This window comes from Pseudopodoces humilis, chromosome 1, assembly GCF_049639895.1.
Source record: "Pseudopodoces humilis isolate 2021_Gansu_Grassland_sample_001 chromosome 1, ASM4963989v1, whole genome shotgun sequence".
Classification (NCBI taxonomy): domain Eukaryota; kingdom Metazoa; phylum Chordata; class Aves; order Passeriformes; family Paridae; genus Pseudopodoces; species Pseudopodoces humilis.
Window position 1 is genome coordinate 146,343,514 of NC_142200.1, and position 13,515 is coordinate 146,357,028.

Below are 13,515 nucleotides of genomic sequence, written 5' to 3' on the forward strand. Positions count from 1 at the left end.
AGAAAATTGCACAACCAAAACCTGGTGTATTTAATGCACACAGCACGCTCTCTTTAACTCCAGAAAAGGCAAAAGGCTTCTGTCAGGCCAAATAGGCTTTTGCAGGACAGTGGAAACACTTGGGTTATCTGTATATTTGAAGCCACAATGGGACCACTTTTGCACCTCGTGGGTCGAGTTTCCAAACCGTTTTTCTTTATACTCAAACTTTGCCTTCTGCTTCAGAAGCCTCCCAGCACCTAATCCTGCAGGCAAATTCCTTGTCCTTGAATGCATGTGAAATGTGGAGCCATCATCAATGGCATGTGAAATGTGGAGCCATGTGGATATTTTGTGTGTGTGGGAGATGGGTATTCCCTCTGCCAGTTTGGCACATGAGGTGTGGAGGCTTGGCTGACAGAGCGTTTGAGCGAGGATTTCGGAAGCCTTGCTGATGGAGGGACTCCTCGGCTCACGTCCTCTGCCAGCCAAGCCCCAGGGGGTTTGCTGTGTGTGTTCACATTGGCATTTTTGATTGATGCTTTCAGCTGCTTCACTCTTGGCCAGGAAAAGGAATTGAGGAAGAGTGAGGACTTGCTAATATAAATGAAATACTGATAGCAAGGGCTCTTTAATAATATTACAGTGTGCACCTGGGGTGTTTCACAGTTAGCCTGGGGTTCTTAGCAGGTGTGCAGGGAGCTCCTGAAACGCTGTGATTTGCTCACAAAGCAAAATGCTGTCATAGCAGAACTCCTCTATTTTTCTGCTTCCTTACATATAAATATATAAATAATTTGTAGAATATTTTCTTGTGTTTTAATTTCTCTTCATTTTTATGTTTAGTCACATTTTGTCCTTGAATCCTTCGCTTCCTCATATTTTCAGTACTGTTTACTGTGTTGTAACCATAAATAATTACTGATATTGTTGAGTAGCATTTCTGCTCCTTACCTGTTCCCCAGGGTATGAATTGAGTGATTGGCAAAAACTCAATCACAGAGTCCCCACTTCCCAGGCTAGCTCATAGGAATGTAAGATCTTCTGCCATTTATCCTTCAATCCTGAATGCTGACCTGACCAGGGAAGATCAATATAATGTATTAATTTGCCAGGGAGTCGAGGCACATCCCTCATGGTGTTTCTTTGCATTGATCAGGATTGTGATTCTCATTGCAGGACTTGTAGCTGAGAGGAATGTGTCCTTGGCTGATGTTGTGAAATTAGCACCGGAGCCCAGGTTGGCTGTTACACCCACCCCAGGGGCTGAGGAGGTGAGCAAGTTTGGGAATACCATTTTTCTTTTCATTTCCCATCTGCTTCTAAATGTAGTGGTTTGCTAATTCTTCTGGTAAAACAGATTGATTTAGGAAACACTTGGTTACACAGCTCTTATTCCTTGTTGTAAAGACAGATTTGATTTTGAGAGATTTTTGGTGCTGTAATGGCACAATAACCTGATCTCACCATCCAGGTCTGTGAGAATGAATTTTCCAAGCTAGATGTGATCAGAGGGAAAAATCTCTTTGTTAAGGGACAGGAAAAGTTATAAAATAGGTTGAATATGGATACAGGCCAGTCAGGTTGTAACTAATAATCTTGACAAAATAATCTGGACTTGTTTGCAGCAAGCAGCATGGAAAAGTGTGGTGACTGTGCTTTCTATCTTCTTGGAAAACACCTCCAAAAATCCTTCTTGTCTGTAAGGAGTGGTCAGCAATTGTATATAATTGTATATAATCAAGTGGTAGCTCCCACTTGGAAACTATGCCAGCTGGGAGGAATCAGTAGGCACAGATCTTTGGTTCTGTGCCCCTCCTGTGAATTTCGGCACGTCTGAAGGTGAGGCTTGTGCTTTATGGCCCACGTAGACAAAGCAGAAGAGATAGTCATTGTTGGTAACTATGTGATTCCAGCCCTTGTAAAACCAAGGAAGGAATCATTGTCTCAGGCTCTCCAGTGCAACCCCGCACGTCTCACTCTCAGCCAAAGGCTTTAGTTTACAACAGCTTTTGAAATATAATGCGCGGTAATAAATAAACAATACAATATAGCAAGGTTCCTGCAGAGCACATGTTTAAATAACAAAGGTGAATCTCACCAAGGTCTTCAGCTGTGCAAAAACTTCTTTTACATCAGCACAGCCTCACATACTCCACCATTTATGAGATTTGGAAGTGGCCTAACTACAGGCAACAAGGTTTTAAAGCTTTTATTTAAACAGGGAAATTAATGATCTGCCAAAACTACTAACTCCCAGCTACATGTGTAGAGGAGCACCAGATATCATCATGAGCAATAACAGAAATGATCATGCTGCATTGTGCCTGCCAGCGTATTATTTAATTATTAACTGAGATGGAGGAGCTCAGTAATCGAATAGAAGTCCCCTTCAGAAATATTAAGACATTGAATAATTTAAACTTGATTGATCTGATCTCATTTACTCAACCTTCCCCCCTCATTTTAAAAGATAAAATAATTAACAACAGTGGCCTGTGCCACGTGTGTTGCAGCTGAAACTCTCTGCAGGGAACACACCACAGGAGCAGCTCCCTGGTGTCTGATTCAACCTCACGTCGCTGCCCTGTCCCCCCCAAAATGCTGTGTGCTGAAAATCTGCCAGCCTGGCTGGGGTGGAGGTGGGAAGTGCTCAGAGACCTGATTTTGACCCCCTGGTGCTGCTTCAGCTATAAAACTCAAGGGCAGAGAATACAGCTGTCACTCACAGGGGCCTTGCAAGCACCTTGTACCCCTGCAGGGGCCAAGCAAACCTGACTGGAGAGATCACTGGGGAATTCAGTACTTCTTTCTCTTTTGCTCTCTGCATAAAACGGCCTGGAAGCTAAAAGAGTTAATTATCTCCTTCTCAATACTTTCCTTTTCCACATGGTTAGACCTGGCTCTCCTTGCACATCTTTTTTATTGGTTTTAAATGATTGTACAGTAGTGAATTGTTGCCCCAGTAGATAGGAATGAATGACAGGGAGGCAGTGGCCAAATAGCATGGGAAGGAATAACCATTCCTGCTCTTTAGCTTAGCTTTCCAGCTTCATTCCATTAAAATCAGCTTCTTGCAATTACATATTCCACACCATTTCTTTTTTCTTCCTGCCTCATAATTTTGCAGTTGATGGTGGATTCCCTGGCTAGTTTCATGGCTGTGAAACTGCAGAAAGCCAGAGGGCCTGTCAGTAATACAGTGTGTTAGCATGAACAGTGCAGTAAAAATTCATAATGCAATGAGTCAGTTTGATTCTGTTTTATACAGAGCTGCATCTCCCTGTCCATCCAATTTCATTCTGTTGAGGTTAGAGCCTTTCACTTAAATGATAGTTCTTTTTATAAACTTCAAAGTCATCCCGAGGTTAGGTCCTGTCTTGCTGAGGAGCTCTTCTGAAAGAGTCTGGCTCACCAATGTGAAATTCTCCCAACCACTTCTTTACATTTTTTGGACAGCTACAGCTAGATCTTGGCAGGGTGGAGAAAAAACAGGTCATAACACAGCAATCTGCTCTGGTTTCATCCTTTCTTCTGGGTATAGTTTGGAGACAAGGTGTTAGATCATCGGAGAGAGGAAAACCTCCTGTAGACAGAGGTCAAATGGGACAGTTTGATGTAGCTTCTCCTTCATTGCCAAGGCCTATGCCCACAGCAGGGGTTTCCAGGAACCAAAAATGCAAAAAGCCTTTCTTTGATTTCTAAGGGATCATTTGTGATAATGAATGTGATTTAAAAAAGCAATGGCAGAGCACACAGAGCAGCTCTTATGGAACAATTAAACTGATGGGCAGGTAAAATAGAATAAAGTCACGAGATGGGGAACATAGAGCTTGTGGTGGGCGATGAATCAGTTGTTAGTGGAAACTGAAGTCTCAAAAGTTCCAACTTGTCTGGCAACAATGTGACTTTGTCCTGTAGCTGACCATCCTGCCTTGAAGAGACCGTTTCAAAGAGGATCAATCCCTCTCTGTGGGTATGACCCCAAGTCTCTTAGCTGAACCTGATTTCCCGGTATTTTTGTAGGATATGGACATTAATCTGAGCTTATTTCTAATTCTGTCAATACCCAAATGGGTCATGAGGTGTTCTGGTGGAAACCACTTTGGTGATGGTCCTTGGTTACTCACTCCACCAGACTAGCTCAAGTCAGTCATCTGTGGGTTAATCTGTGGGATGAATCCTTCTTCCTTTTTTTTTTTTCAGAATAGCAAAAATTAAAGAGTCATCTCACCTCTTTGGGGCCTCCTCTCTTCCCCGAGGAAAAAGATTAATCAGAACCACTAAGCATGACAAAAATAACCAGGAGATTCTAGAGCAATAAATATATGTTAACAGACAGAAATAATCTGTTATTTCAGCATTAGAATTCAGATCTATTTTAGTAATCCATTAAAACAGGGATGGTTGGCTAGTTGGTTAATTATGCAAAAATAAAACATGAGAGAGAACACGATTTTCTGGGAGTTGGTCACTTGTGTTTATAGAAGCTGTGTGCCTGTGACAGAGTGCCAGATTGGTTGTGATATTGTCCTGTGGGGTTTTGTAGGGAGAAGGCATAGAGCAGCTCACTGCCTCTGGATGTGTGATTTTTGATTGCATTATTGACTCTGCTGAGATTATTATTAATCTTGCAAAAATTCAGGAAGGGAAAATGTAAACCTAACAGGTTTTTGTGACTTTGGTGAATTGCCTTGTAAGTGGGTGGATTTATAGAAGTGACCCTATTACCCAGGAAGGTTATAATGACCTATTTATTGATTTAAAATAATTATATTTTGTTGAGTTAGATTTTGGAGGGGGGAGGTTGTTTTTCTAGAATTGGTTTAGGTTGGTAATTTAGTGCAAAGTAGGTAATAATAATACAACCACAAACATATAATAGCTATTGATAGAAGTTTGATTAAGGTGATTTGTGTAGCCAATAATTTTTTAACCTGTTAAACTGATTAAGATAGGCTTGCAGAACGGCTGAAGTAAAGAATATAATTGTTTCAGGTGTGGTTCCTTGGAGAAGTCTTCAGAGTATTTCAGAATACTGTTTTATTGTTTCTGCTTTATTCTTTCTCTGTTAAGAAAGATGAACCACTGCTATAATTTGAAAAACAAAACAACTTGATTTCTTAAGCAAATATCTATGAGAAATTTGATTTTGGTTTAAAAAAAAGGAACCTATCAGAAGTTACAAATGTTTGTGAGAGACTGATTAATTTTAATCTATTCAGGGTAGATTAAATGTACTTGGGTAGATTAAAATGAGATAATCATCAACATCATCTTTGTAATTTGTAAATTTTGAATTGCTCCAGTGATTGGCTAACGGAGCATTGCAGGAGAGGGGAGGATCCATGTGGATTGTCTCTTGTAGTAATAGTTTTTAGCTGCTTTTGCTATTAGAAGGTGGCAGGGACAATGTAAACAGTGAAAGGCCTGTTGAGCACATAGGCTGGTAATGTGGAGATGTAGTAACAGGATGACACATTTGATTTCTTCTGGAGAACAAGGTATCATTGTACAAATGCATTTTTCAGAGAGGGCAGGTTAAATTATTCCCTGTTATAATGTATTATTTATCATTAGCATTTTCTTTAGTTGTGAGACTGTCAGAATGTGACCAAATTGTCCCAGGAGAGGAGTTTAGGGTTTGTAAATGAAGCAGTCAGAGTATTGTCAGTGTTGTGGAGTAGGGTATAAAGATAAGCTGGAGAAAGGGCCATAATTAAGCAAGGACAATTAAATTATGGACAATAATAAGGCTTGTATTGTGATACATGTAATTACTTTTGTTAAATATCATGGTTTGATAGATTGGGTTTGAGGCTACGGCAGAGAGGGAATTTATGTCCTTGGGCTTTTATGCATTATTGAGAGTCCTTTATTCCCTTTGGACCTCAATTATAAAAATACATCTATATAATTGCCTCAGGAGAGACACTCCCAGAATCACACAGGAGGAGTTGCCCAAGATTCTGTGGAGGCACTTCAGTCATGACAGATGTGGAGAGTCACTTTCCACAGACACCCCTGAGTGCAGACTCAGGCCATGCTCTGGGTCTTTGTGTTCCATGGGAGCTGCACTGCTCCAGCCCCAAACCTCAGCTGGCATGAAAAATATTGCATGTGAAAAGCCTGTGGTACTGCTGCACTTATCAGCTATGATGTACTGGTGGTATTGCAGCCAAATTCCCTGAGGAGGAGGAATTTAAGGCTTTGCTTGTCTCTCTGAGCTGCACAGCTTTTTACCCCAAACAACAGGAATAGAGTACAGGAAATATTCTTAATTATTTGTTTGCAATTTTTTTTCATATGGTCCATAATGCAGGATTCATTTACACTAATGACTGAAAAGCTTATTGCAAATGCCTGAATATTCTCAATTAGCAAACTAAGTGCTTAAGTCCAATAAACAGGAAAAAGAAACTGTGTCAGTAAATGTGGTTGTTCATTTATTTTGACACATTTTAATTTAGAGTGATGTATTAACAATAATAGTTCCCAGCCTTCTGGTAAATGCATTGTGTGTATTTTGTAAAATATACTGATGGGCAAATAATATGGAGCCTGTTTCTCAGTGCCTGAGCTCACTCACCAATGCAGCTTTGCTGTGCTGAATCTTTGCTGAGGAGCACTTAGGGTTTATCAAATTTACAGAATAGTGAAGTAAGAAATAGCCAGTCTTCATTACAGTTGCTTCAGTGAATAGAGGAGCTGGTTTTGTTTGAAATACTGATACTCCCAGTATAGCCATAGCTGCCTGCTCAATGTTTTGTTTACTCTGATGTGCATATTTACCAGAAATGGGAGCAATAATATTCTCTGGGAACATGAAAAGAATTTATATATATGTACTTCTCTGAGCCCTCCAGGCCCTCATGTAGTTAGTTAAAAATACCATGCTGAGTAATGTGACATTTCATAATAGTGGTGCATTTTATTTTCTAACCCCATAAATCTGCATAAACCTCCAGGATCTCAGTTTCACTGTCCTGTGGAGAAGAGGAGCTGGGGCACACACGTGTTAAATGCCTGGCCTGGGGTCACTGAATGAGTGTGTTGCAGAGGCAGGAGTGTGTAGGATTCTCTGCTTTAATCAGTAGAAGACACTGTAAGACTCAGTCACTGTGAGATGGCTTTAAAAATTATTTTATGAAGTCTTGGCTAATGAACGGTGTCTCTTTCCACTTGCTGTGGATGCTCTATCTCTTCTATACTTCTTCATATACTTAATCTGTTATAGAAGTACAGAAATGAAACTTTAATTTCTGTAACATCTGGTTTGTAAAAAGGGAGGAGTTGATCAAAACTAGATCCATCTGCAGAATGTGTCCATTAAGTCACTTCCACCTGCTGTTGTGGAAGGTGGAAATGGAAATAAACAGATAAATCCAGTTTTTACTGGTCAGGCTTAAACTATCATTCAGGAGAAGTGAAACATAAAAACTGGGTATTTTGCCATCTGTTGAAAGACAAAACAAAAACCCATTGTTTTTATTTCCTAGGTGAGAAAATTTTGTGATTTCTTTTATATATATATATTTAATCTGGGAAAGTATGGCTGTTACTGACACTGAGGCCACTTCAGGACTGTACAGAGACCTGCACAAAAACAAACTCATCTCCTATTACATCCCCAGAATTTACACCTGAAGCATTTTCCTCCTGAATTTTTCCTGTGTGTGCACACACTGTTGTTTGCTGTCCTGAGAAGGACGAAATGCACTGAAATGCTAGATCTTGCTTACTGATGAGAGCAGTAATTCAGTTTGCTGGGTATGATTCATTATGGCTCTATAACCTCTCTGAACCTGGAGCCAGGAGCGAGGCTGCCCTGATTATGAGTCAGTGCAGAGGCCTCGTAGACCAGACTGGCAGCCTCTAGGATTCACTGTGGCAGGGATATGACCTTATTGCATTCTCCTAAGGACTGCTTGAGCCTGTACCAGACCCTGCACTGGCTCCTGGCAGTCCCTTCTTTGTGCTGGAGCCAGCAAATGTGCAAAGCTGTCCTGGTATGGCTTGTCACGGTACTGATTTTATTAGAGGCACGGTTAACACCAGAGGGAGGAGAGAGGGGGAAAGATGCATCTCCAAGATCTAGATGAAGTACAGTTTTTGGTTGGAGCCAGAGCAGAGATTTTTTCAGGGTTTCATGGATCTCACCCATATCCAAAAGTGCAGGACATGTCTGGGTCTGGGGTTTTGAATACATTTCAATCTTGATTCTTCTTTTTATGTTTGTAACAATACTGTGTCTAAAACTCCTGGAAAATTCCAGCTAGAAAAAAAAGGTACTCAGATACTTGGTGTAGTTGTGGATAGAAGCTGGGTCTGCATTTGTCCTTGGGCCTGGGGAGCAAGGACCATTCTGGGCAGATTGTGGATGGGAAAAGCTGTAGCTGTGAAAGACATGTATTAGAGAAGCAGCTCAAAAAGGTACAGGAGTCTGAGAGGGAGTGTGAAGTGCATTTTAGAAGGCCCTGGTCAGCACATTGGCCAAGGAGGACCTATCTGACTGTGCTGGAGGGCGGCAGTGGGGTGATTAGTGAGGCTGAGGAGGAGGAGACAGAGGCAGTGATCCATCCTGGGGCAGTGGAGGGAGGCAAGGACAGGAGTTCTGCCTGGGTGATTAGCACAGCTATTACTGAGGGGGCATGTCGCACCAGGAGAGGTGACTTTAGCTGAGCTGCTTCTGCTGGAAGTAATGGCTTCTGCTTATAGCAAGAACACAGTCACAATAAGAACAACCTGTGCATGTCATAAAATTAAGCTGTAAAGGTGATGGTAAAAAGGACTGTGACATTTAATGAGGGAAAACTCTGCAGTGCTTTCATGAGCAAATTGAGGAAAAACCACCCCAAACCTTCAGGTACCTGTGAAGATATCGCATTTTTCATGTCTGAAGAGGTTTTGTAACTGTAGTGTAATTTAAAAATCTAATTTTTCAATGAGACATATTTATTTCTTTTTCCTTTTTAGCTCTATCGTCCACTTCTGAAAAGATATGCTGAGCTTGAACAGAAGGTTATCTACAACCCAGCCTCATCTTGTCTTGTGAAATAGAATCAAACAAAATTTATATGTCGGCTGAGTGGGCTCCCAAGGAGAAGATCAGAAGAGATTTGCTCAGAATTTACTGGAGCTGTTTAAATCATTTTGTTCCTCTTTGTAGACAAATAATTTTTAAATGTCTGTGTTTGAGTGTGTTGGTGGGGAAAAAAATTACATTGTGATCGAAAACCTGATTAAAAAAGCATCATATTGCTCTGTGTGTTTGTGGCCTCAATTTTTCTTAGGTACTTTTCAGACTGCACTTGCTGTTTTGGAAGAGCTGGGTGACAAAGTCAAGTTCCTTGTGTATGTGAGTCACTCTACCCATCTCTGTATGGCTTTGATCCATGTGTTTGGCATGCCAGCCTCTGCATACCTGTCTAGCAAAGTATCTTAATTCTTCAACTTTTCTTGCTTAAATATTTTGAGACTATCTTTCTGCTCATCTGTAACTTGGAGATGTTTATATATTTGACTACACAGAAAGCATAAGCACACTGACTTAATTCCATCTTTCTTTAATATGTGGGGGAGGCTGATTAAAGTTTTTAAAGACTCCCTGGGATCCACTGAGATGGGAAATTCTAGCCACATGACACTATGGAAAGCCTGTTTTATGATAAAACATGATATGGTAGGGGTTTATAGATTGTAGAAAGCACAGAGATTTTATGTGATACAGACACCACTGTGCATTGTTTTACTTGACATCAGTTTTGTAAAAAAATAAGAGACCAAACATGAGAAGTTTCATATGTCCCCTTTCTGCTTCAAAAAGCAGTCAATTCATCCGCATACCAGCTTGGGGTTACTCTCTTCCTTTGTCCTTCTTGTCTTGGCTGTGAAATTCTGTCATGCTCTGCTCTCAACAGGGCAGGAAGGTAAATCTTTTTCTTACACCCCCAATATCCCATTTCTTTCTTAGAGATCTTGAATAGAACAGCCTGATTGTCTTGCTCTGTTGCTACTGTTTCACCTCAAATGTTTTAGTCCAGATTAAGTAGCCTCTAGCTGAGAAAATCTTAGAAAATGTGAGCCAAGAGATCTTTCTGCAAAGAGGTGTGGAAGTTGCAGAATTTGAATGAACATCCCTGTGCAAGTGGGAGCACTTTACTGCATTCTGTGGAGCTGATATTTTTTCCCTTAGGATAAAATTTCTTCTGGGAATAAAGCAGATTGTTTAATGGAAGTGACTGGAGCCTTTCTTCCCTTCCTGTATGTAGAAGCTGCAACGTGTCTTGGAAATAAGCCATGGAATTGTAGAGAGTAGAGGATCTCTTTATTGACTGAGAGCTGGATTGTGCCCCTGCTGGAGCTGGTGACTCAAATCTATATTCTTCATATTTTGTGGGCATAGGAACACTCTCTTTACCCCTGCCACATCTCTGTTGAGAGTGGGAAGCCCTTGCCATGACTCACCTCTGGAGTGACCAGGGAATACTCACATTCCTCCTTTGGACTCACTTTTAAATTTAAGTGCTTCTCTTTTAAGTAAGAACAGTACCTTTTCTTGTTCACAACTGAATAATTCCAGCTTCTCCTGATATTAACATGATTACTCAAGAAGGTCAAGAATTACATTTCCAAGTTGCTAAAGCAGGCTTCTTTTAAGCAATTGCTTTAAAAGGTGGCGTTAGAAATACACATCTATCTCTTTTATGTACTTATTACTCTAGGTCCAAAGGTACAGTGCTAGAACATATAATATTTCTTGCAGGCCTCCACTGTCAGCACTTACTTTATCATTGAGCAAGGCTGTAGAGAAATGCAGAAGGATTAATTTATACAATTAAACAATGCCTGCTAGTTTAAGTAGCATTACCATCATCAGTAGCCTGAAGTTCTGCCAGGTTACTGGTTTGATGTCAAAGTTAACAACACAGGGACGGGGTTTGGAGAGGTCACAATCACAGAATGGGTCAGGTTGGAAGGGGCCACAGGGGTCATTTGATGCCATCTCCCTGCTTCAAGAGGGTTATCCCAGAGCACACGGCACAGGATTGTGTCCAGATGGTTCTGGAACATCTCCAGTGATGGAGACTCCACATCCTCTCTGAGTGATCTGTTCCAGTCTTGGTCACTGCCCAGTAAAGAGGTTCTTCCTCATGTTCAGGTGGAACTTTCTGGGCATCAGTTTCTGCCCATTCCTCTTGTCCCATTGCTGCGGGTCACTGAGCAGAGCCTGGTCTGTGTCGAGGCTGAACAGCCCCAGCTCCCTCACCCTTTCCTCATAAGAGAGATTCTCCAGACCCTTGGTGACCAAAGGAAGGTCTTCCTCCTGACATTCATTTAGCCTGGTCTCCTGGGTCAGAGATTCATCCTTCTTATTGGCAAAGACTGATGAAAAGAAGGCATTCAATAACTCTGCTTTCCCTACATCTTTCAGCTTTGCCCAGTTTTGGTGACAATTTCTTGAATAGCTCATTTGTTTTGTCAGGGTGAGATGATTATTGTCTCTTGCAGCTTTCTGGCTTTATTTGCTTGTGAGATGGGAGGCTCAAGATCAGTTTCTTATTCAGCTGAGGCAGATTAAAGCTCACATTTCCCAGCTCATAGCACATTGTAGAACATTTCTAGTTAATATCTTGGCTTCTACCAAAGTATTATGTGGTGCTAGTAGGATTTTGTCTGGATGATTTAACTACTTTCTGGGCCTGAATTCTTCTCTGAATAGGGAGAGGAGACACCTCCTTGTCTGCTGGGCTGGGCTGGGGCTCTCTGACATGTTCCACATTAGCATTAAAGCACTGTGTCCTCAGGGCAGCTGATGCACTGTGTGTTTGCTGCAGGAGTCCCTGAGAAAAGACTCGGATGCAGGGCTCTGAAGAGTGAGCCACCACTGAATTACAGTATTGCTGTGCTGATAGGTTTATTAGGGCTGTCCTCTGAGGAGCAGTGTCTGGAGTACAAGAATTTATAGACAAGCTCCTTTTTTTTCCAGCTCACCCAAGTTGCACATGTTCACTGACTAGCGTCTGATAGAATAAGACTCAATAAATCTCCCCTTTGAAAGGTCCTTTGAAGAAATTCTGCTGTAAGACTTCTACTACTCTTTTATTTTTGTCCTTCTAGGAAATCACATTAGCTTACCAAGGAAACACAGCCTCATGTGCACATCCCTTTATAAAAGTCCCCTGTGCTGGGATCTGGTGCCCTTTGGTTTCCAAAACCATGTGGGCTTTTTGCCAGCTTGTTTACCTTATGATACTGTGATTATCTGGAGCAGAGAAATCTTATGGTGTCAGTTGGACTCGATGATCTTGGAGCTGTTTTCCAATCTCAGTGATTCTACAACTTAATCAACAGCTTTGCTAAGAGAAATCTAAAGGCAAGGCAGTATCTTCTACCTCTAAATATTTTATCGAGGTTGATTCCCTCCCTCCTCCACAGGGGATCTTACTGTTCTTCAAAGTGAGCAACATGGCATGCCCATCTTGCCTAGATGGAAGGTCAGCTTCTGTGTTTAAATATCTGATTAACTATTCCCAGTCTAGAATAACTTGATGGAAAATTGATCTCACCTCCTGTAAAAAAAAACAAAAACCAACAACCCTTGATTGCCATAAAGAGATTATTCACTGCTGTCTTGCCTGTAGCTCCTGTCCTGCACAAGCAAAGCTACTGTGGGGTGGACGTGGGTCATGGAGTTACGTGGAAAAATCCAAGCACCTTCCCTAGCTCGATGGCCCTGTGCTCTCGCCAGTCAATCAGAGTTTGACTAGATTCACCCACAAGCTCTTGCTGTACAACAACCCAAAGACAAACAGTTTTTTTTGCAGCCTGAAGTCTTTAAAGTCTTTTGTGATGCAGCTGGAAACAAACAGGGAAAGATGTTTGCTTTTTCTTAAGGGATCAGTCTGAGAGAGTTGGAGCTCTGATTGAATAAGTAATGTACTGAAAAAAAAATCCATGCTGTGTTGGTGCTTTAATAAGTAATTGAGCTGAATACCACCGTGTGTGATCCCAGGGGGACCTTTTTGTTTTTCAGCTTGCTTTTCCTTTGGAGTTGAGCTATCACCACAGATCACAGAGCAGTGCAGTGAAGGATGTGTATCTAAAGCCACTAAAAGCCAAAGCAGGACTTTGAACAAATAATTTGTTTTATCCTCATTTCTATTACCTTGGTCCCCAGACTGCTGCGTGCAGGTGAGGGGCTAAGTGGAAAAAACTCAATGTTTTAGGGAACTAAACTGTCTGATCTTGGTGTTGTCATCAATGCAAGGCCAGTTTAGAACCTCCTTCTTAGGAGAAAGGGAATACTTTGGATTTCTCTTCTCAGCTGATGATTTTTCATGTAGCCACTCCGATTTTGGTTTTGGTGAAATTTTGACCCTCATGTTAAATGGGCTGAAATTGCCAAACAAATGGCAAAGGAAAACAGGCAGAACAGTCACTCATCTCATACCAGGGCATCACTGTTTTGTGAGGAGCATTTCCCTAACAAGCTTCTCTGAAGGTGACTGTAATCCTGATTCCATGTGGCTGGAA

General features: G+C 41.3%; 1 protein-coding gene across 2 annotated transcripts in view; it reads left to right on the forward strand.

Moving 5' to 3' along the window:
- The window catches only part of XYLB (xylulokinase), a 78,308-nt gene extending 69,067 nt beyond the window's left edge, over positions 1–9,241 (forward strand). For both annotated transcript variants that reach the window (XM_005527759.3, XM_014256724.2), the window contains 2 exons: positions 1,159–1,253; positions 8,956–9,241. In XM_005527759.3, coding sequence (XP_005527816.2) covers positions 1,159–1,253; positions 8,956–9,039 — 179 coding nt within the window. In that variant the 3' untranslated portion in view covers positions 9,040–9,241. The remainder of the gene's footprint in view (positions 1–1,158; positions 1,254–8,955) is intronic.
- The last annotated feature ends 4,274 nt before the right edge of the window (positions 9,242–13,515 follow it).